General features: G+C 53.9%; 1 protein-coding gene across 22 annotated transcripts in view; it reads left to right on the top strand.

Annotated features, from left to right (window-relative positions):
* The window catches only part of NFASC (neurofascin), an 82,957-nt gene that overhangs the window by 10,312 nt on the left and 49,116 nt on the right, over window positions 1-23,529 (top strand). For 18 of the 22 annotated variants that reach the window (XM_072028337.1, XM_072028335.1, XM_038168391.2 and 15 more), the window contains exon 2: window positions 21,342-21,526. In XM_072028337.1, coding sequence (XP_071884438.1) covers window positions 21,424-21,526 — 103 coding nt within the window. In that variant the 5' untranslated portion in view covers window positions 21,342-21,423. Of the gene's footprint in view, window positions 1-4,635; window positions 4,734-6,655; window positions 6,960-11,576; window positions 11,595-20,603; window positions 20,621-21,341; window positions 21,527-23,529 lie in introns of those variants that run through there. The other 4 variants (XM_072028330.1, XM_072028331.1, XM_072028332.1 and 1 more) reach the window with 4 other exon arrangements.

The raw sequence follows: 23,529 nt of genomic DNA, 5'->3' as shown, positions 1-23,529 counted from the left end.
CCTGGTTCTCAATCAGAAGCTCTGGCAAAATGAAGCAGCTCGGGGAAGCAGCAGGGATGTGGTGGGTGCACAGCCACGGAGCTGCGTGCCAGGGAGCCGAGAAGAGCAGTGAGAGCATGGCCTGACGCTGCCTATTGTCCCGCCGAGCGGGGTCCACTGGTGCTGGCGATGCTCCCTGCTATTGATTCTGAGCAGATGTTGAGATGTGGGAAGGCAGATGGAGCCCCAAGGCGCAATTACCTCCCACAATGGGGTGGGCAGCGTTGGCCAGATGTCCTATGGGGACGGGGTGGCGGTTCGGGGCCGGCCGGGCTGGCTCTGGCTACGGGCTGCTATGAGCCTTTGCTCGAGAGCTTGCTGTAGAGGGGGATTTGTCTTAGGGATAAACACAGTTCTGATCTCAGGCAAACTGAATCTGACACCTGAGTAAAATCCTAATTGTCCCGGTGCCGAGGGACCCCGTGCAGCTCGGAGCAACGCGTGCCATCGTCTTTCTATTTCTGAATCGCAATCTGTGACAAATCCATGGTCGTCTTCAACATCGGGCTCTAGAGGGCAAAAGAAAGGCTTTTTGGAGTTTGGCTGCCATCAGCATGTGCTTGTGCCTAATTATAGCCCGGCGCTGGCAGCTGTGGCTCCATCCCACCACTGCTGGCTGCAGCAGCGCAGCCCCGAGACCACCCAGTATAAGAGCACGGGCTCCTTCCTGCTGCTCAGCCCACGTCCTCAGCACCCCCGTGCAGATCTGGGCTGTGGCCAAAGCCCTTTTCTCAGGTGCCTTTTGGGTGCAAAGCACCCCCTGGTCCTGCCCTGCAGCTGGGTGTGCTGCACGGAGCCAGGGGTGCAGGCAGAGCTGGTGTGCAAGGAGTTTCTCAGCTAGAAAAGATCACTGAAATGAGAATAAACCAGGAGCAGAGTAGCCATGGCTCACAAGCAGGCTGAAGATGCGTTAAACTGTTAATTGGGACTTTCACAGGGTTTTTAGAATATAGCCTGAAGTATTAACGAGGCAGATGAAAGGCGTCTTCTTCCTGGAGAGGAGCTGGGGCTGGAGAGGAGATGATTTGCCTTTGGTTATGGGTAAAATGAGATCCCTGGGTTTCCTTCTGTGCTCCCACCCCTTCCTCGTGCCTCCTGCTCTCTCTGTATCATGGCAATCTGTAAGGAGCCCCATAAGGAGGGACAGCAGGCAGGAAAGCAATACCGAGAAACTGCACCAAGTTCAAGCACTAGAAAATAACAGCCGCTTTGTCTTTGCTGTTTCCTTCACGACAAAGGCAGGAGAGATATCTGGTTAATTTATTCTGGTCAGAAACTTTGCAGGATCCCCAAACTTGTCCTGTGTGACTGCGGGAGGTTTGCAGGGCCAAGCAAGCAGAAGGCAGTTAGCTCCTGCGTGTTGCCATTTCAGGGAACAAGAAATGCATCTTGTTTGATAAACAGCTTTGTGCTAAGCTAGAATTGTTTCCCAGCTGCCATCCTGGGCATGTTCAGGCCCTGATAAAGCACCAAGTGAGGTCTGTGCAAGGAGTCGAGGATTTTCCCTGCGCTCATTGCTGACTTGTGGGCATTCGCCCCATGAATGCAAACCGCCAGCCCCTCTCCAGCAGCTAATTATCCCTGAAACGTGACGGCTTCTAAAAGCCTCTTTGGGCTCCTCTGGGGGGAAGGAGGAACCGGCTACAGTGGACTCTCCTTGCTCAGAGCAAGCCTGTAAGCAATCAATGGGATTTCATGGATCCTGAAAAGAGAGCATGGCTCGTCTTCCCGGGGGAGCCTCTGTTTGTCCGCATTACTCCCTATCTCCCAGGCCTGCAGCTAGCACCGTCCGCGACTTAAAGCAATAGAGAGATTGGGCTGAGCTAATCCCTGGTGGCTTCAGTCATCAAGCCAGGGATGAATTTTTGCTGGCAACGAGCCCTGCTTCTGACCACCCACCACCACGCCGAGGCCATCGCCTCCTGCCAGGCTCGATGTCCCTTCCATGCTTCCTGACGTGCTTCTCGCCTGCCCATCACCAGCAGCTGGGAAACCTTCAGCAATTTGTCTCGTGCGAGTGTGCTGCTGTAAAGGTCAGGATTGGGGATTATCAGCCAAGATTTGGGGTCAGGGGAATGTCCTGGGAGCATCTCTAGGTGATGCCACACAGACACTGCAGCCTCCAGCAGCCGTAGCCCCATCGGGAGGAGCAGGCAGAGCCAACCCTGCTCCCAGAGGATGTGGGCACAACGGCAAGGTCAAACCTCATAATTCTCAGTGCTGGGCATGGGGACTGAGTGTGCCTGAACGACCCCAGCAGCCGTGGCAATGTTGCTGATGTCCTCAGCAGGCTGCTCTGCTGGCTGTTCCTGCAGCGTAGCCCCGCGCCGTGCTCGTTTTCTTTGGTATCGCGATGGGTCAGCTCAGGACCTGCCTCAGGCATCTTTGCAGATTAAAAGAAATTTCAGCTCTTAAACTCAGATTTTACTTGTGCCTCTCCGGTGCTTACCCCACGAGAGGCCGGATCGTGGTTTAATTTCACCAGACAGCAGGAAAGCATTGCCTGGGTACTGAGCAAAGCAGAGACCGAAATTCTAATCGGATGGCAGGAGTGGAGCTTAGGGTTGCAAATCCAGAGGCCCCGTCTTGCTCTCATTGCCCCATTGCACTTACCCCTTATCCTTCTCGTTTCCAGCCCCCCTCTAATTTTCTCGGGGTTTGAAAGCTGGTTGGGATTGCTGGCTTCCCCGTGGGCGCTGCCCGCTCAGAATAATCCGGATCAGCAGGGCTGGCCGTGTAATTAACCCGGCAGCAACTCGGGCTTAATGAGAGCTGCAGGCAGCGGAGTCAGACCGGGATCGGTTGGTGGTGCCTACGATGCCTTTTGATGGGGGAGAAAGTCGGAATAACCCCCCAAATCCAAGATTTCATTGGGTTTTTGATTAAATTAGCCGTCACTAGTAACACTGATCAGCTGGCTGAGGCTTACAGTTACTGGAGCTGTAACTGTCTCTAAAGGGCAAGTTTTAGAGCACTGTTTTTTGGTTTTTTTTTGGGGGGGGGGAAGGATTGAGCCCTCTTGCTTGCGGAGATAAGAACGCACCCTTTGGCATATGGCATCCAGAGAGCATTAATAACAAGAGCTGGGAAGCCGTGGAGATATTGCTGTGTTTGCTCCGAAATATCAGGTTATTGGTACATCCGAGCTGCGAGGAAGATGCGCCCTTGGAGGGCACCTTTGGGCTCCAGGAAGCAAAACCAAAGCGTTTTCTTAAAAAGTGTCACCCGAGCTCCCCCGGGGCTTTGACCCCTCAGCACTGCTGCCTCTGGAGGACAGCCAGCACCGCAAAGACTTCTCTGCTCGCACCCATTTAATCAGGAAAATGGAAATAGCGTTTTAATAAGATGGTAATGAAGTTGTGGATCAGATTGGTCAATTCCTCATCTGAAACTACAAAGGGGAGCTTTGTTGTTGTTGTTTTTGTTTTGTTTTGTTTTTTTTCCTGGGGTTTATCACTTCTGTTCTTGCCTGATTAGTCATAATCTTCTGCTGCCCTTCATGGGGAAAACCCCCTTTTTTTTTTATTCCCTGCAAAAGTCTATACTTAAGTTTGCGTACAGTCCCCCAGGGAAATCAGGCCACCTATATTTCATTTAGTGACTTCAAACAATTAACCTAACAAAGATTCCTCTCCCCCCCCCCTCCTTCCCCCATCTGTTTCCTAATTACCAGAGGAACTGGGATGCATATGCGGGCTGTGCTCATTTTTTAATTAAATCACCTCTCTTCGACGTTTTGTGGCCGGCTCTTTAAAAGCTGCTGGCGAAACACAGGATGCACGGCGAGGGCGAAGGAGCCTGAAAAGGATCCGAGGTGCAGATTTGGGGGATTTTTTTCACATCAGGGCTGGATTGAAGAAGAATTTCAGCCCTTCTCTTGTCTCGGACCGGAGTAATGGATGGGAATTTTGACCTGATGGCTCAAAGCGAGTTTTCAGTGGTTTCCACCCACAGCTGGTGGAAGCGTGGGCCAGGGAAGCGTTTATGGGGTGGGGGGGAGCGATCTCCCAGCTCTCCATTCAGAAAGGCAAATCCCACGTGTCCCCGTGCCCTGGTACAGGCTGTCCTGCGGAGTTGGGGCCCCTCTCGGTCACGGTGCCTCAGCACTGGTTTTACTGGGGGGAGCACAACGCTGCTGCAGTGGGGGTCTCATGGGGGTTAAAGCCCCCTTGGTGCAGGGTCTTGCTCCCTGTCCTCTTCCCTGCCTGCCGACCCCATGCCTTGTAGCTTGCCCTCTGTTTTACCTTGGCTTCCCCTCCACCCTGCCCTGAGTCCCTTTGTGCCATGGGGGGAGTGATGAGGAAAAACCGTTTGTGTTTGGCTGCTCAGCACCCGCTGCCGGTGCTTGGGGTGCACGGAGCCGAGCTTGGCCCCTTCCCCGAGTCACCCCCTTCACAGCCCGGGTACCGCTGCGCCCCAGCTGACCCCATCCTGGGGGAAAAAGCTTCTCCCTTGGCAGCTCGAGTCTGGCTGGCAGCAAAGCATTTAGCTGCGCGAGGTGCCATTAATTATATGCAGGGCAAGGCTGGTGCAGGCTGCGCCGAATCCTGCTGGGAGGTAATTATCAGCTCCCGGGCTCCGAATGCCTTTGGTGCGCGATGCTGCACGAGTTAAGCACGCAGCTGCTGCGGCTGCACGCCGGGTCTCGGGCTTGAGCCTCACAAGGATCAGGGAAATTCCTCGCCAGCAATGCAGTAAGTGATTCAGCAGGGTGGCTGGAGCAAAGCGGGTCTGCTCCGTTTGCTTGTGCTCGCAGGGCGTTGTGCCGTGGTCTTGTGGTGTGCAGAACGGGGCTGGCGTGGCCACTGGGTGGGTGTAATCGGGCACCAAGGTGGGACACCTTGCACCAGGCACGCAGACTCAAGGATGCTTCGGGTGTTTGGGTGCAGGAAGGATTCGCAAGAGGTGTTTGGAGCTTGGCTCTGTGGCACGCCTTGCATTTTCTGCTCTGCTTGAGAGCTCCAAGTGAGTTTTTGTTGTTTGTAGCCACAGCTGGGAGAAGCCAGAAAAGCTGTGCTGTCCGTGGGTTGGGATGGAGCGTGTGCGCTCCAAATGTGGGCCAGCTCCTCCTCGGCTTCCTTGTTTGACCTGGAGCAGTTTGAGCTTTTGAGCCTTCATCTCGTGCTTTGCAGCAAAGAACATTCTCAGCAGCACCTGTGAGGTCTGCATTTCGGGGATGTCAGCTCTGTGGCTGCAGGGCAGGGCGGGGAGCTTCATCAAAACCGCTCTCTGGCACTTCAGGATGGGTAGCAGCAGGGTTGGGGCTGAGCAACCCAGGAGCTGCCCAGATGCTGAGGCTCCCTGCGACTCTCCTCACCCTTCCTTTACTGGTGCTGTTTGCATGCCAGTAAAATGAGAAGCTGCTGTCGGTGAGCGTGACAATAAAGCTGAAATTTTGGTGAAATGCTCTAAAATCTCTGGCTTGGAAGTCTCCATCCATGGGCTCTCCGGCACCCGCGGGAGCTCTGCTCTCTGCCTTCCCAGCCCTGCAATGCGTGAGGCTGTCACATCGCTCCCGGCGGGGCTGGAACAAAAGGAAGCTGCATCTGGGAACAAAACCCCCCCGTCCCGGCGGTGCTGGTGCCCAGGACACGGGGACAGGCCCTGGCTGGCACTCGAGCCCCCTCCCTGCTGGCGTGGGGGTGGCAGGGGACAGAGTGGGCAGTGTCCTGAGCCTCAGCTCCTGCGTTATTCATGAGGGAAATCCAGCAAGAGCAGGGAGGAGAGAGTCGGGGTTATTAATAACTGCTATTGTGCCTTCTGCTGCTCACCAGGGTGGGGATAACACAGCCCTGTGTCAGGCAGGGGCACGGGGGGGACAAGGAAAGGATGCTCTGCAGCAGTGCAGGAGGTGCCGGCAGCCTGGCACACGGTTGTGAGGGCTGGAGGAGCCTGAGCACCCTCAGCTGAGCTCTGGAGGGGAAAATCAGGTCTAAAACGGCAGAGGCACAGGTAGGCAGCTCCCTCTGCCCTCGGAGCAGCCTGTAAGGAGCTGGGGTGGAGGTGGCACCCGGGCAGGTCCTCAGGCACCCAGACAAAAGGCATTTGCAGTAGGACGGGCAGGAAAGTCTGCTCATGCCTCCTGCTCGAGGGCCCCCCCGGGGCACGAGGGGGGTCACCTTGAAGCAGGGCTGGGCTCCTGCAGCTCCGTGGGGCACCCGACTGCCTCGTGCAGCCCCTGCTGCTCCGACTGCCTTTGGCCGGGTTGGGATGCTGCAGGGGCGAGCTGGCTGGGTTTTCATCTGTCATCGCAGCGTCTCGTTTGACTTTCTTGCCTTTCCTTCCTGTCCAAGTCACGCAGGGCTGACGTGCGCATCGAACACCTCAATCCCTGCTCTCGGCGCCGCTCGTCACCGGGGCGCTGACGCTGGGCCTGGATGGAGACAGCCCCATCCTCTGCGGGGGGAGGAGGCTGTGCAGAGACCGAGTTCATTAGAAATGTGTGGGATTTGATTAGGATGCTTCTCTTTTAATCCAGAGAGCTATAGAGCAAGATGTGGAAGTGTTATCCTGGCTGCTCGGGTCCTTAATAAGCCTTTTTTTTTTTGCAGGTGGTGGAGCAGCAGCAGTGCAGGTGTAAGCTTAGTGCAGTCAGGTCCATCCCGCTCCTTCATTACCTTTTAGTGGCAGGCTTTGTCTGCTTGGCTGTGCCCAAGCCCTCCTTGCAGAGGGACGTTCAGGCTCCAGCAGCCCTCCGAAATCTCCGTGCACCTCGCTGAGTGCCTTGGGAGGAACGCAGGAGGCGTGCGCTAGCTGGTGACTTGGAAATCTGCCTCTCCGCTCTCCTCCCTCCTGCCAGGTGCTCTTGGGAGCTGGGGTGTACGAGGAGGATGCCATTGCCTCTTGCTTGTCCCTTCCTGGCGTGCAAATGCGTCCTCTCCTCCTCCCTGAGCTGCTCCAGGTCTCCACGCAGCCCCCAGGTGAGATGGTTTGGGTGTAGCTGCAGCCAGGTTGCTCAGGAGGAGCCGTGGTGAGTTATATGCACCAGACTTGCCTGTGGCTGTAATTCGGTCTGATTAAAACGGAAACCTCTTGAACAATTCACAGGGAAACCCAAACCCACCCAAATACCCCAATAACAACAGCCGTGTTGGCTGCTGGCTTGTTTTCAGAGCACATCCCATAGAAATCTGTTAGGGGCAGCATCCTTCCTGGTCCCACAACTGCAGGTAGCCCAGGTGTGGGACAAACCCACCTCCCTCCTGCCCCCGAGGCGTCTGATACTGGGAATGCAGGAAGCAAAGTCTCTGGATAAGCTCAATTTGGCTGCATCTTGGGTTCCCTCTCCCCTTGCCCTGGCATTTTACCTTCCATGCCACGACCGCACAGCCCCGAGTTATAACCCCAGGCTCACGCTGAGCTGTGGCGATGGAGAGGCAGGAGCCACTAGCCACCAGGGGCTATCTAGTGGCCAACTGGAGAGGAACAGGCGAGAAGGGCAGAGCACACGGTGACCTCCCCAGGCCCCAGCAGCACCTGGCAGCCCTAATGGGAGGGGAGCAGGAGTGAACAGAGATGGAGGGGGATGCTCGCACCGCTGCACCCCTGAGGGTGGCAAATCCGTTTCCACACATCTCTCACTGTAGGAAGAATTTGCATGCAAGTGTGTAGAAGATAATTAGCAGAAAATGGCTGAGATGAGGCTGAGGGGTGTGTGATGGCTTCCCAGGAGGTGCGGTGGGACCTGAGCAGGGCTGGCTCGAAGCAAACCCTCTCTGCCTGCTCGAGGGGGAAGAGGTGCAAACTTGCACTTGGGAGCTGACACCCCAAGAAAAGGCTCCTGCCCTTTTTTAATTCTAAATTAACTGCTTTTTGCCAAGGGGAGCAGAGAGGAAGGTCCTCTGCCTTGCTGCTCCCCAGCAGGGCTGGGGGAAAGGACCCTTGGGGGGGAGGGGGGCTGCTGTAGCTCTCTCTAATTTCTCATGAATAATTTTTGAGGTGGGGACCAAATTCCCCCCCTTTTTGCTCCTGCAGGCGGCTGTGCGCATGAGCGCAGGTTGCCATGGGCACACACAAGTGCTGCACTCCCGCAGGGTGCTGGCGAGAGGCTGGGGGGCTCAGAGTGATGCTGGGGGGGTTGGTGGTGACCCCAAACCCCTGCCTGGAACCGTCCCGCTCCGATCCCGCTGCACGATGGAGTGCAAAGCCCCGAGTGGATTTAGGGCTGCCTGGGCACGTTTGGGCAGGGTTTGTTCCTCCTGCATGGAAATCCTCGGTTGTTAAAGCATCAGAGCTCGCATCTCTCTTGTGTTTTTCAAGGCGTGAAGCTTCTGATGGTGGAAATGTGTTAGTCGGGGTGGCTGACGCGATTTAACGCCGCGGAGATGCTCGCAGCACAGCCCCGGTGCCAACCCGGGGGTGTGTTTGTGCCCCTGGTTCCTCCGCCCTGGATTCATTTTGCTGCTTGAGCTGACCGTGGTGGCAGTCTTTGCATTTGGTCCCACCTGCTGCGTGGTGGAGAGGACAAAACATGTGCTAATCTCGCAGAAAATGCTGAGTGCAGGGGTTGAAAGCCCCTCGCTGCCCCTTGCAGCCCCCAATTCCTGCCCAGGCAGGGGGACCTGGCTACACCTCGCAGGCTGCGGCATTCAGCCGGCTCGTTTGCAGCTTTCTCAACAAAAAGACGGGAAGAAAAGCAAGGGTTACAGCTGCCTGCAGGTTTGCCCAGCTCTGAGCGCAGGCTGGGAGGCAGACATTATGGGAATTGTATGCATGCCTGAGCGGGAGGGAGGCTCTGACTGCTCGGCATCCACTTGTCACATGGTGCCTGTTTGGATGCCAGATGACGGATCCTGAGCTTGCTACCCAGAATAGATGCTTGTTCTTAAGCTAATTGCCCCCTTTCAGCGATTCTCAAAGAAGCGAGTGCCAAACTTTCTCTGCTCTGAAAATTCCTGGAAAATGCCTGACACTTTTCATTATGCGTTGGAAAGAATGCTTCTAAAAAAGCTAACTGGCAAAATAAACAGCTGTTTGTAATCGTAAGATCATAAAAAGGAGTGTTTTATGAGCAGTGGAAAAAATATTCTGGCTCTGCTGAGCTGCCTCAATGGGCTCGGTTCTGGCAGATTTGGGTGAGTTACGGAGTTTCTTTGGGAAGCGCTGGCCGAGTGAGCAAGGATTAGGATCAGCTACCTCCTCCTGCAGCCAGGTGAGAGATGCTGCAAGTGGGACAAGAGCACCTGGAAAACCCCATTGCTGCCCTCACGGATCCAGGCAAAAATCCCATCTGGTGCTGCATGGGACCGAGCTGAAGCTCATTAACAGAAGCCCCTTGGAGCTTTCTGGTGGGGATGGTGTTGCTCCACGGCTTTGTAGTACCAAGCACGGGCTTGTCTGTAAATGAGCGTGAAAATCCCATCCTTAAATTAAAGAAATTAAAGCGTAGCTCTGGAGCCAGCAGCCTGGTAGGATCGGATCTGAAGATGCAGCCGGGGAGTACAGGATCAGCCCAGAAGTGATCCGACTCGTGGCTAGCTCTCCCTTTGTTCGTGCTGGTTTTAAAATCAAGCTGCTCATGCGATAACTGCGTTGCCTTGAAGTTCGGCTTGTTAGGAGTGAAACTAGCAGCAAGACCAGAAGGCAAAAATGAACTCTCGTGTCCCTTGTTACTGCTCGAAAACAATCGAAGCTGGCTTTCCCCCTCTGTTCTTTGAGGGGGTTTAATAAATGAGCTGTGAAAATATCTCTGGGGAGAGATGATTTTTTCATGTGGCTATCTTTTGAGCATACGCTTGCCTTATCAAGGTTTGTAACGAAGTCTTAAAGCAGGGAAATGCCGGAACGGGCTGGGCTCTTCAGTGCCCTGAATTCCCAGGGGAGCTGAGCACGGCGGCACAGAGAAGCCAGCCCCAGCCTTGGGGTCCCATGGGTGCTGGATGGGTGCATGCGCTCTGCTGCTGCCTCAGGAGCTGCAGACCAGGGAAAGCTTCAGGCTGCACGAGACAGAAAAATGGGAAACTTGGAACCAGTGATTTGTGGTTTTCCCCCTTTAATGGTGATCCAGGTCCACGTGGTTCTCTGTGCGCATTTTTGGTCAAAAAAAAACTCAAATTCTCTCTGTTTTTAAAATCAAAAGTGAGTGTGCAGCTTTCCTTTGGATTGATGGCTCCTTCAGTGTGAGGATAACCCCACCTGGAAAACTTCGGTGGGGTTGGTGCTGGAAGAAAAGAGCACGACTCCTTCCAAAGCCACGTGAAAAACGTTTACTATTTTCCGTATTGCTTCAGCCAGCGCGGGACATGCTCTGCATTTCCAGATCAACTTCTGTCCGAGAGAAGTCAAGGAAAGAGCCTGGGAATGGCTTTAGAAAAGCCCTGGCTGAGCATGGGCTCCCCTTGAGCAGCGTCTGGGCCAGGGCTTGCAGCAGCCGCCAGCTGGAGCCCAACCAGGGCCACGCACGGGGACACAGCCGTGGCTCCAGGCTGCCCTGAGCTGCCCCGTGCTGGTGGTCTCAGGGGCTCCCTGATGGCTTCTCCCTCCCTGGGTGCTGCCGGAGGGAAAAGAGGAGCGGTGGGGTGCTAGAAAACCAGTGTCACGTTTTGGTTCAAGCTTTGGCTTGCAGAACTCGAGAAAATTGCTGATTTAGCCCTTCATTCCCAATCCCTCCTAATTAGTCCTTGTTTCTTGTCAGCTGCAGTGTTTTAATGGCTTTTAGGGCGATATTTCACACTTAACACTTGCAGCAGTTTGTCTCCACAGTGCAGAGCTTGGCAGGATGAATTTGAGATGAGACAGCGGAAGAATTGAATATTCAAGGCATCCTTTCCTTTGTTTTCCATTTATCTTTAAATCCTATCTTTAAATCCCACTGTTTATCCAGCAAACATTTCCCCCCAATTCCACTTCTTGTCAGGGAGAGGTTCACCTTCGCCAGGGTCTGTAGGACATGTGTTTCCCGTCTTCCAGAATATGGGATGTTGGAAATGTTTTTGCAGCCCAGAGAAGGCAGATAAGGCTCCTTGGCTCGTGCATCCCCTGCTTGAAGCTGACCTCCTGGCTAAATCCTGCTTGCGGTCTCAGAGCGAGCTTGCACAGATGGTAAAAAAATGGTCAGCCTTGCAGTGGTGGTGGTGGGTTTTTATCTTCGGTTACTTTATCCATCAATTATTGCTGGCACCTACGCTGTCTGGGTGCCCATCCGCACCTCCCCAGGGCACAAACCAGTTGCTTTTGCTTCCCATTCCCAGGTGCCGGCAATGGCACTGGTGGCGTGGGAGGGCAGCGCTCCGGGCACAGCTCCCAGGAAGGGCGCTGAGCACGGTGCTGGCTGTGCCCTGCTGCCTCTGCACTCGTTTGGCCTCTTCAAATCACCAGCAGGCGCCAGCCCTGGCCCGCAGCGTGCATAACCAACCCTTTTATTTTTATTTTTCCAGCACAGGGAACAAGTAATCTGCATCCTGTACTCGGTCCTGAAGGTTAAAAGCTGTTTTTGTGCCAACTTCATGATGTGGAAGCCAAATGCTTCTACCAATTAACTTATTGCCATGTTGGAGGGGGCTCCGAAGGCAGATGGAGCGGCTGTGCTGGCAATATTAATGACCGCCTCGCGAAGGGTGAGAATTTCAGATGGAGTAATGTAAAAATGTGCTAGGGAACGTGCAAAGGCAAGTTCCCCGCGGCGCTGCTGCGGAATACCAGGGGATGGTGTTTCCCTGCTAGCTCCGAGCACAGGCTGCTGCTCGGGGTGATAAATAAAGCCTGATTTCACAGCATCGCTGCTGCACCGTGCTGTCTGCCGCTCGGGGTTGCAGGTGTGAGGCCAGGAGGTGGGGACGGGGCCAAGGCGATGGCACAGGAGGGTGGGAGACGCGTTGACCACCTTGCACTGACGGCTGCTGCGGCTGGGGGAAAAAATTGGTTAAATATGTGGTGTGGGGAAATGGGAGGGAAGGGGAGCAAAGGAACTTGTAGGAGATGAGCATCTCCGGCAAAGATGTCCCAGGTGGGATTTGAGGGGGGCAAAAGGGTTTATTAGAAGTGCCCAGATGGGGCGGTGAGGTGGTTTTCCTCGGGATAGTTGGCTGACACTGGGGTCTGTGATATTTGGCTTGCCCTTCTTGGAAGATCTCTACAAGACACACTTTATGCTGAGAGCATAGTCCAAGAAAAGGTATTTTTTTGTTGGATTTCAGAGCTGTGAGCTCGATTACAGTGCAGAGGGACTGGTTAGGGAGTGCAGATGAGAGCTGCTGACTCCTTCCTGACTCCCCACCTGTAATTAGGATCCTGGTGTGCAGGGGGCAAGGAGAACTGGTTACCCAGCATTTCGAGAGGAAATTCCAGTGCCGCTGAGAGAAGCAGACTTAATCCTTCAAGTAATCTTCCAGATAACCGTATTTACATTTTTATATAAGGTTTTGAAGAATTGCTGTGTCTTTCTGGGTCCCCTCGCATTTCCCTGCGACACTGCGACACTGTTCCGTGTCGTAGTGCTGGCTGAAGTCTGTGTGTCAGGGCTCAGCGATGAAATGTCAGATTTGCTGCTGCTTTGCTCCGTCACCGCCGTTTAAATGCCTGGGGTTTGAAATGAAATGTCAAAGGCATTTTGCACAACACGGAAACCAGATGTGCTCCACGGCTGTGTCTGGGGAGGACAGAGCAGCTCCATTACCTCCACAAGCTTTTTTTGGGGAGATGTTGGTGGGATTTGGGCTGAGCCCCAGCTCGTGGCCACAGCCAGGTCTCCAGCCCTCCTGGGGGCATGGATGGGGGACGCGGTGCCTGCACACCTCAGCTGGCTGTAAGGTGATATCACGGCTCCAGGGCCCTCAGCCGGGCTGGGGGAAAGAGCTGGTGTGTGTAAATACAGCTCACTTACAGGATTAACCACCAGCAGGTGTGTTCCTGTCTTGTCGGTGACACCTGCATGCGATCCAGTTACGGGGCTCGGAGATGGGAGGCAGGGGATGGTGTTGGGGTGGGTGGGAGGTCTGCTCGTGGCTCTGGTGATTTCCAGGTTGACCCTCTCAAACCCAGGGGAGCGTGGGCTCTGTGTCCTGCAGGCTTGGAACAAAATCATCCTGTGTTTTCTGAGCTGTGACTGCCCTGGTTCCTAAATCTTGCCCAAGCAACTGCCCTGGTGATGCTCCAGGGACAGCAAAAGGATCAGAAAGCAGGGAAAGGAGAGCACGGGAACTTTCCTTTGGGAATGGGACAAGCCAGAAGGGTGGGGGAGCCTCTAAAGGAGGAGTAATGCTGGAATTGCCCAGAAAATTCAGATTTTTGGTAGCAGAAGAACAGTCACTAAGAAAATTTAATACTAAGTCATAGACTCGCAAGCATTTTTAAGGGCAGAGATAAATAAAGTGCTTACTCAAGAAGTGCCTTGACTAAAATTAAAGCTTTGGTGCTTGAGTCCTTCCTCACCCTTGAGTACTGTAATTTCCAGCAGGGAACGTGCAGCGCTTGACAAACGCCCCCTCGGAGCGCATCCTGCAGCCACCATCACAAATGGGTCCAAAAGCCCCACTCCCTGCCTGGCCCTATTGCTTGCAGGGCCTCAGGGCTGAAGGCAAATCCTGCTGTGGTTTAGGGCTGGAAAGCTTAGAGACCCCTAGGGTGGGTACATCTGCCTTTCATCCCCAAAATCCAGTTTGCTTTCCTTCTGCTTGTGCTACTCGGGACTCAGCCAGGCACTGGGGTCCCTGGGTTGGGACTGGAGGGCGGTGGAAGGGCTGATGGCATCTTCCCAAGTTCTTCAGTGATCCCAAGTGGCCGGAGCTTTGGTAACATGAGATGTAAACACCAATTCTCCAAGTCTTCTAGCTACAGAAGTGGTTTCCTGGTGTAGGAGCCTTTTAACCCCTAGGCATCCACATGATGCCAGTCGGGCCGTTTTGCTTCATTAACCTTTTCCCTCTGCGTAAAGAGAAAACCCTTCTTGGGGTGTCGGGGCGTGCGTCTTTGTGACAAGTTGCATCACGTCACTTACACCACACGCTGGGGCACGCGGGCAGCTCCTGTGGCAGATCCCGACATGGCTTTGGGGACACAAGCTGTCACTTCTTTATGCCTTGAGGGATGCTGTGGGCTCTGGGACACCCTTTAACATGGGCAGGGCATCTCTCCAAGCTCGTGGGAGCATGTAGGACCCTTCTCCACCCAGGATCTTGATGTGACCAAATGCACACGTGGGTGTCTGGCGCAAAGCCCCAGGTCTCTGCACTCCTCCTTGGGGCCAAACCCTGCAGAGGGAAGCCAACGTGGTGGGAGAGCCAGCAGGCGAAAGGCAGCTTTTCCCAAGCACTTGCTATTTATAGCTCTCCCTCTGCGTGATTAGCAGTTGGCTAATCACTAGGGGACAGATGCTGCATCCCTCGGACGGGTGGCCGAGGGACACAGCAGGGCAAGCATTAACCGCGTGCCCCCCGTTGCTCCGCCACGCCGAGCAGCGTGGGATGGATGCTCATGGAAAGGAGCTTTGCTGTGCGGGGGGGATTGGTGCCTGCTGCTCTCGGGCCTCTCCTCAGGCTGCTGGGGGCCTTGGCAGGGCCATCGTTGGGGCTGGGTTTGCACAGGGTGCCCCAGGTTGACTCCCGCAGGCACCAACCCACAGCCAGGATGGGGCTTGGTGGCCGTGGGTCCTGCTTTGGGTCAGCAGTGGTGACCCAGGAGCTCCTGGACCAGCCTCGGGACAGCAGGGACAGCAGGCTCTGTGCAGCATGGAAATGGGCTGCCTGCATCAGCGTCATTGGTGCTGTGTGCCCTGAAGCTGCTCCTGGTGAAACTTCCCTGCCTGAATAGTTTTTCCTTTTCCTTCGATATTTTTCGTATTTTTCATTTTTCACTTCCTTGTCTCTCTCCTTAAACAAAACAATATCGAAGTTAAGCAAACCGTGCATTTTTCCTAGTAAATTGTAATAGGAGGGCTCATGAATACACCTCCCCTCCGCCCCCCAAAGTAAAAATAATTGCTTTTTCATCTTAGCTGTACCCTGCCCCACCTACCTGAAGTGCCGCATCACAGAGCCCCTTTGCTTCCTGCCCAGGATAACTTCTAGGACTTGGTTTCCTCCTTTTGCTAGCGAAAGGATCAGCTGCTGCCCTGCACAGTGCTCACAGGTGCTGGGCAGGCTGCTGGAGGCCACGTTGTCACCTTCCACAGAGTTTCAGGCTCCCACTTTTCTCTTTCCCCCCTCTCAGTGACCGTTCTGCAAAGGTGGAGCACTATTTTCTGATTAAACTTAGTACTCTGGTGAGCTTGGCTCATTTCCCACTCATGCCATAGCTCTCGTGTGACCTTGGGGTAGCATTTAACCTCTCTGGCCGAGAGTGCCTCCGTGTAATAGGACTGCAGCAGTTCCTTACGGTACCAGAAGGACAGGATGATGAATTAATTCACATTATGTAGTGCTGAGATACAACTGTGATAGATCCTCTCCCTGGCGTTATCTGCGCTTTCAGCAGCATTACACAGCTCTCCAAGGGAGTGAATTACCTCCTGTGAGCATGGTCCTTACCCAAAAGTTGCAATTCCCAGTTCTGAGTAGCAGTGAGTGCAATTATCCCCTTCTTCCTGTGATTTTTAAAATATTTCTAAATATTTCTGAATTGGGAGCCTGTCTGCGGCTGGCCCTGACTCCGGAGGGCTGCAGGAGGAAGGTGGGGTGAGCTCTGTCTGCCTGGCAGGTACAGAGCCGAGCACAAATCTCCTTACCACCAGCATCGGCTTTAAAGTTCAGGGGATTGACGGATTTGTTCCCACTTCCCACGTCCTGCCCTATGCGGAGCCGGAGGGATGCTGCCGCCTCTCCTGCTGGCATTTGCTGGTGGGTGACTTTCGGAAGCCGTCGTCGTTTCTGGTGCTATCACTACGCTTTCTGTCAATGCCTGTTTGTTTGCTCGATCCTTTGAAAATGCAGCCTGCCTGCGGGGCATGAGATGGAGAAGTCACCCACGTGTGCCGCAGGAGAGTTGCAGGGAGTGGAAGGAAAATGCAGCACGTGGCAAAAATCCCACGGAGCAGTGAGGCGAGAAGCCAGGAGTTGAAAGAGACAGCCCATGGACGTGTTCCTTAAAAATGTGGCAGGAATGTCACAGGATGAGGACAGTTATCCCAAACTGGGCTGGAGCATTCAGGGAGGGTTGGCGGGGATGCTGCAGGAGGTGCCTGCCTCGTGCACCAAACCCCTGCAGCCCCAGGTCTTGCGCTGAGAAATTTCCTTTTTATTCAGAGGATGGGAGCAAAAATCTCCACGGGGACTCCTTTGGGGCTGCAGTGGGCACAGACTGTCAAAAATCTTAAACCCCTTTCCCATGACAAACCTGGCTTCTCACCTTGCCTGTGAGCAGAGGGCACGTGGGTCTGAAGCACGGGGTGGGTGGTTACAGGGATTTTTGGACAGAGAGAAGACTCAAAGTTAGGGAATCACATGCATGTATTCCCTCTAAATCAATGTTTTTCATTATCTGAAACTGAAAGGGTTTTCTCGTTGTGGAAACATTGCTCTGCACTATTCAATCAGTTTTAATTAAGTGACTGCAACGCATTAAATGGTGCTGTAGGAATCTTCTTGGGAACACTAGCTGCTCGAGTTTTACTGCTCCTCTTACAACCGTAAATAAGGATAAATGCCTAATTGCTACTGAGAGTGTCCTGCTGGACCTAATGAGCTGATTACAAACAATCCCTCATTGAGGAATTATTTAATTGTATCTGACTCCAGCCAGAGACTCCCCCCTGCCACCGCTAACCATGCCCATGCTCTGCCTGCCTGTGAGAGGCCAGCTTTGGGGTCGAGTTGCAGGATTGGGGCCAAGGAGGAGGAATTTGTTTCAATGGCCACTCCGAGAGGCCTCATTTCATTACTCCAGCCCTTTCCCGGGGTTATTTGTACCCAGGGGAAGTCAATGAGCTGTCTTCCAGATGAGGGCAAAGGACAGCGGTGAAGCAGAGCTGGGGCTCCTCGAGTGGTGCTGGGCATGGGGTGCACTGCAGCCAGCGGGGACGGGGTCCTGGGAGTTCTTTGAAGGGCCAGGTTTTGGCCGGAGCAGGATAGGAACCTCTGAGGAGCTGTGAAGGGGAGAGGGAGAACGTGGTGGTGTCTAGAGAGAAATCACTCCCTGGGGAAATCATCCATAGTGCTGCTGCTGGAGCAGAGCCTTTAAGAGATGGAGAAGGACCTCAGAGTTTTAAAACCTGATTTTTTCCCCTTTCATTGCAGATTTTGAGTGGCTTACGAGCAAAGCGCTTGGATATGTTTTATATTTTAATTATGGGTATGTGAGCATTGTCTTTACATCAGGAGACACTTGAGAGCATGAAGCTCGCAGCCGAACACGCGCAGGGCAACGCCGTGCTTGGATATGTTTTGTGTTTTAATTATGGATATGCGAGCATTGTCTTTGCATCAGGAGAAACTCGAGAGTGTGAAACCTGCAGCCGAACACATCAGGGCAATGACCTGTAACGTGGGCCAGGCAGTGTTTCAGCACCATCCGATTCACCAGCACGGCCGCTGGGATGAGCACCGCGCGTCCCCCTGGGGGTGCTCAGGGTGTCCCAGGGGCTTGTCCCTGCTGGTGGGGACCTTGGGCTGGGTTTTGCCAAGAGGAGGAGCAGTCTCCAGTTTAAAGGTCCTGTCCTGGGGTCAGTTATGCTTTTGTGCAGTGAAAGCTGATGTATTTGCACAGGCGGCTGGTTTGTCTGGGAGGAGGTCTGGAGCAATACTGGGGATGTATTTCTCAACCCAGTCTAGCAGCTTGTGAGAAGCAGCGTTGCAGAAGGTCATCAGGGAAATGGAAAGCACCGGGCCAGAAAGCTTCTGAACTCTGGAGGAGTATTTGGGGGAAAAGGCATCCAAGTCTGTCCCTCTGCTGCCTGTAGCTAGAGGAAAGTGGAGCAGGGAGCTGGCGTTTGTTGGTGCTCGGCTACAGCCTCAGTGCTGGATGAGAGCTGTGTCTAAGAAGCTAAAATCACAAAGATCTGTGTGACATTTCAGGCTGTGTTGCGTTTTTACCACTGGTCCAGATTTCGGATGGGTTTTGGGTCCAGCCAGCTCAGAGGCTTTTGGGGCAGCCCTAGCCCCAACCCACCCAGTTCTGGGGCTGCAGCCACCCCAGGAGACAGCTGCAAGCATGAGGCTGAGAGGCTTGCAGAGCTCCTCTGGCATGAATCAAGTCTTTTCTCTGTGCAACAGGGCCAAGAGCAGCTAGTACTGAACACCATGTCTGGGAAGAAGAAATTTCCTCTTCCCCTTTTGCACGGGAGCCAGAGCCCTGCACTCCATGAACTTCCAGCCTGGACTCCCACTTTGATGTCTCCCAGCACCACCAGCATCCCCAGAAGCACACTGGTTTGTGCCCCATCCCTCTGTGCTGGGGCGGTCCCCTCACGTCCCATCCCGTTGTGGAGCAGCCCCGACAATGGGGGCTGTGTTCGGCAGCACCACCCAGCCCCAGCAGCCCACCTACACGCTCAGGCACGGCAGCAGCTTTCGTGCTGCGCGGCGAGTCGCACCCACAGCTGCCCCGGAACAAAGGGGAGCCCAGCTCTCGCTGCTCCAAAGGCGGGGATGCGCTTTGTGCGTGCCTCGTTGTGGGGTTAAATATTTCTTCGTGTTCCTTCGGGTAGCGGTGCTGCTTGGCGCAATTGCTCGTGCCGTACAGGCTGTCCCCCCCGGAGGTGTCCGGGTCCTTCCCACGTTGTCCTGCCCACGTCCTTCGGTCCTGAGCGGCTGGGTCCCCGCTGTTCCCATCCACTCAAACTGCAGCACTGTGAATTTCTGTTCTGGTACACACACAGCTTGTATTTCCAGTTCGAGTGTGGTGACGGTGGGTAGGATATGTGGTTTTTTACTAGTTGGGTGCACAGATCCCTGCTTTGTGTCCTCTGTAGGGTCAGTGTTGGAGCTCAGTCCATTTAATTTAAATTATTAAATTATTAATTAATTTAAATTGCCATTAATTAATTAATTAATTAATTAATTTAAATTGCCATTAAATGGCAATTATTTAAATCGCCATTAAATGGCAAGTATTGCCATTTAATGCAAAATCACCCACAGATACATGTATGGAGATATCTCCTAAGTCTCTGTGCCAGGAATCTTCTATTTTATATCACAAACATTTCCTTCACGACGGCCAATGAAGTCTCAAAGCAGTTTGTAGAGGTACCTAAATGCCTGCTGCCTCGCACCTTCCCTCCCGTGCTGTATCTGGTGAACAAAGCAGGTTTTAAAGCATTTTGTGATCTTCTGAAGCACCATGCTGCGAGCAGAGTAAGGACACGAGGAATCTTGGTCCTGCTAAATCTCTGTCTGCAGTATTGGCTGGTTTAGTTCCTAAGTCAAACTTCTGCTTAGTAACAGAAAGGCATAAAACCAGCTTATCCATTACTCAGGGTAAGCCGTAACTGGAGAAATGAACCGCTCCAAATAATGAAGACTACAGATCAAAATGATGTCTTCCCTTAGACAGAAAGCTAAAGAAGTAATTTGAAAAGCTTTGTTCAGCATGACCTGGTCTCTGAGGACTGCGAAAGTCCTGGACACGACTTTAATTACTGGCCTGGTCCTATAATTATTTTGTCCTTCAACTATTTTTATTGCAACAGCTGGATTGGAAAATCCTTTGAATGAGCAAAAAAGATCAAAGCAACACTCCCCCTCCCGGCCCCTTCGCAACCTGTGGTCTGTAATCTGGTGTAACTGGGACGCAGCGGGCTGGCGACTTCGTTTGGGCTTCAGCCCAGGAGCAGGGACACAGATGGCTCGGGCACATCTGAGCAGGGCATGAGGAGGCTCTGTTCAGACCCATCCTTGAAACGTAGGCGTCTCTGCAGGGTCAGGAACGCCGCACGGGAAACCTTGGAAGCTGAGCAGCTTGCTCTCTTAACGCTTTAAAAATCCTGGCCTGAGTGTTTGGTCTGCAGAGGGGTAGGAAGGATGCTCATGGTTCTTCCCCATCCCTTCCAATCCGATAAATGTGATGGCTTTCAGACGCTCGCTGCGGTTCCAGGGCGCGACGCAGGAACAGCATCTCCCTTAGGGGGAGTGAAACCCAGGGTGAATGGAGAAACAGTTCAGCACTGCCAGTCCCCAGGAAGGGGAAAGCGGCCTTAAAAGTTGTCTCGCGCCGGGTTTGATGCTGTCTGGGGTTCGGGAGAGCTGCGAGAGCCATGTGTCAGGGCCCTTTATTTGCCGTGACATCTGCTTCTCGCCGGCTCCCCCAGCAGCTTTCCCCGCGGTACCCAGAGCCCCGCACTCGCCGGGTTTTGTCTGTCGTGCCGGGCCCCCCTCCCCTCTGCTCCTGCTCCGGTCGGGGCTCGGGAACAGCTGAAAGGGGCAGCAGCATCCCGAGCCGTGTCGGGTTATTTATATTTCATGAAGACGGGCTCCTCGTGCTTGCCAAATGGCCTCAGCGCACCGCTCTCCTGCCTGGCGACACGGCGCAAGGCTGCACGCGGAGACGGGGAGGAGCAGCGAGGAGCCAGGCTGGGGATTTTCCACTGCTTGCTGCCCTGGCACTATTTCTGTCCTTAGCCGAGAGAGAGCTGTCTGCACGTCTGCTGCCCGGCATTTATAGCTCCGTTACGAACAGGGCTGTAACTCAGCCACGACGCAACCTCTGTGCTCCGGTAGCCTTTCTAAGGGGATTGTTATCATGCAGATAAGGGTGATTTATCCTCCTTTCTGCTGTCTTTTAATCTGCAGTGACTCCATGGGTTTATCAACAGCGAAATAAAAATGAATGGGCAGGAAGACTCCGAGCGATGTGCTGCCCATCCCCAGGGGTTGGGATGGCGGCTTTGGGGAGTCCTTGGAGCACAGGGGCCAGGATGAGTGCCTGGTGCACCCAGGGAGAGAAGCAGCTGTAGAGTGGCTCAAAATGAGCTCATTTCGGTCAGGAGAGGGCCTGCTGTGCCCCAAACCTGCAGGTGCTGAGCCAGGATGGGATGCTGCACACAAGGGTGAAGGCATCAGCTCAGTGCCCGACCCCGGGCAGCCTCCTGCCCCTTAGTGCCACCACCAGCCCAGCTGGAAAAGTGGTCAGTGGTTTTTTCACTTGCCCTGGGTAACTTTCCTTCAGTCCCTGGGGAGAGCTACAAGGCTGAAAAGGATGAGCCCCAGAGGGCTGACTTCATCCCCAGAACAAAGCAGGGCTTGGGAGGACAATAACCACGGGCTGGTACCTGACTCACCAGAGCCTGGGAACTATTTCTGGCACCTTTACCAGCCCCATCCCTCTGCACAAACGCGTTTGGATCACAAGCACTCTCTCCCCGCAGCTGCCAGGAGGAGGAAGGCAGGAAACGGGGCCGTAAAAACGCGGTGACCTCTGCTCTGTGTGTTTTGCAGCTGAGGACCCAGGCAGCCCTCCTGCACGTGCCAGCGGCCAGCTCGCCTCGGGGGACGCAGCTGAGGTCGTGGCCTTGTCCCGATGTCCAAGATGGTCTTGCACAGACCCCACCTCACCTGCGCAGGGATAGCCTTCGCCCTGTACTTCCAGCACCTCGTCAGCGCCATCGAAGTCCCTTTGGATTGTAAGTTACATTTTACCCCTCTGATAACCTCTGCTTGAATGGGACACGAGGCAGAGCAGAGAAACGCGTGGAGCAAGCGGCTCTTTTGCTCCAGCCTAAGTTGTTTTGTTTTTTTTTTTTCCTCTGTTTTTTGTTTTGGGGTATTTTTCCTTTTAAACCACATGCCCTTCAGGAAGTCACCTCGGTCACTGCCAGCTGCAGTCAGTCTGTCTCAACAGCTGAGCAAAGGACCTGCAGCCGCCCACCGAAATGGGACGGAGCAGCAGAGCCACGCTGGGGAGCAAACCAGACCCTGGCAAGCCTTTAGCCCCTTGGTTTAAGTGGAGCATCCCAGGATTTTTCTCTCTCTGTTGGGACTTTTTGGTTAATTATGTAAGAGGAGTGATGTTTTATTCAGAAGCACAGGAGCTGGGGTTATGGAGTGAGGAGGAAGGGGGTCGTGGGATGCTGTTTCTGCTGAATGAGCATCTTCAGGCCAGCACACGGGGAATGGATGACTTGTTTGGATGTGCCTGGGATGAGGGTTTGTACCGAGAGCGTGCTGCTAAGTCATGGCTCAGAGGTTCCGGTCCAGCTACTCTTCTGGAAACCAGTTTCATAATTTCTTGGTGTCCCGGCTTCCTCCTGTAGAGGCAGTTAATAACAATCAGGCTGTAGCTGCAGGGAATCTATTCTGACAGCGCAATGTACAGAAATCCTCCAGCGAGCAGTGCATTAGCAGAAAAAGCCCAGCTTTCTGCTGAAGTGCCGGGGTTGTTCTTGATGGCAGAAATTTCTCCTGTGTGGGTTGCTGCCTGCAGAGCCCTGAGGGTGCTGGCTGTACCCGGGGTACCTCTGCTGGGCAGCGAGAGGAGAAGGAAAAGTCTTCAGGCAGTGGCTTTTGGCTGAAATTTGGAAATTAGTGAAGAGAAGGGATAGGAAAGCTCAGGTTTGCCGAGGGGAATAGGTACCTGTGGGACTTAAATGCATAAGGTGGGGGTCCCAGAGCAGTCTGAGTTCCTGCTCTGCTCCATTCCAGATGGTTGTGGAAGAACAAATCTGGTCCTGGGGTCACCGGGACAGAAGCACGGCGCTCTTGTTCCCAGCAGTGGGAATTTATGCAGTGCACACAGCCTGGCGGTTCCTTCCAGGCCTGGCTTTGTTCACATCCATAACATTTCAGAAATGAAGGCAGCCGGCGTGGAAGTAGGGGCCAGTGCAGCTGGCCAAAACTGAAGGCATTTACAAACAGCACAGTGCTGCTGCTTCTTGTGCTTCCTATCAGACATGGAGGAGTTTTGATATTTGTATGTAATGTGACCTTAGAAAAGTAAGAGAAATGCTGACAGCTGGTGAAGAACTGCTCAAGGCAGCCCTGCCTTGCAGCTCACCATTTCTCCAGCCTCCTCCTCCCTGCTGCCCAGCACCGTCACCTCCAGCACTTAATGAGCCTCCTCCTGCCATCCCTTGAGTGGCAGCGATTGGTAAATACACAGCCCCAAACCTGCAGAGACTCTGTGGCATTCCATGGAGATCGTTGTCTTTTTAAGCTTCCCTAGGTGCTTTTCCCCTGCCCCATCCCTAACAGGGTTTATTCTTAGGATATAACCTCACCTGCTGCTGTCCCAGATATACGTACATCCCTATTTTGCTGGATTTTACAGGCACCTTCTCCAAGTTTGACCATCACCTAAAAAGCCAGCTCAGGGTTTATCAGCCTCTGATTTGAGGGGGATGAAATGGAGAAATTGGCTTCAGCCTAGCCAGAGGGTAGGGGGTGACATTGCCAGCTCCTGCGGCTGACCCGCTGGACCATGGGGACACCAGTTCCCGAGGTGAGCCCACCCGGTGCCTTGTGCCCTCTGATCAACCCTGCCAAAAAAACAGGTTCTCGAGGCAGTTAGCAGTTCATGGGATGCTCGGCAGCAGCTTCTCCCATATAACAGTAAGTAGGTAGATCAGAACATGCTGGAACTGTAAAATGAACTGTGTGTAATATTTGCAGAGCCCCCAGTAACAGTATT

This window comes from Anas platyrhynchos, chromosome 27 (assembly GCF_047663525.1).
Source record: "Anas platyrhynchos isolate ZD024472 breed Pekin duck chromosome 27, IASCAAS_PekinDuck_T2T, whole genome shotgun sequence".
Taxonomy (NCBI): Eukaryota; Metazoa; Chordata; class Aves; order Anseriformes; family Anatidae; genus Anas; species Anas platyrhynchos.
The sequence above is the reverse complement of the archived record's forward strand: the minus strand, read 5'-3'. Positions and strand labels throughout refer to the sequence as shown.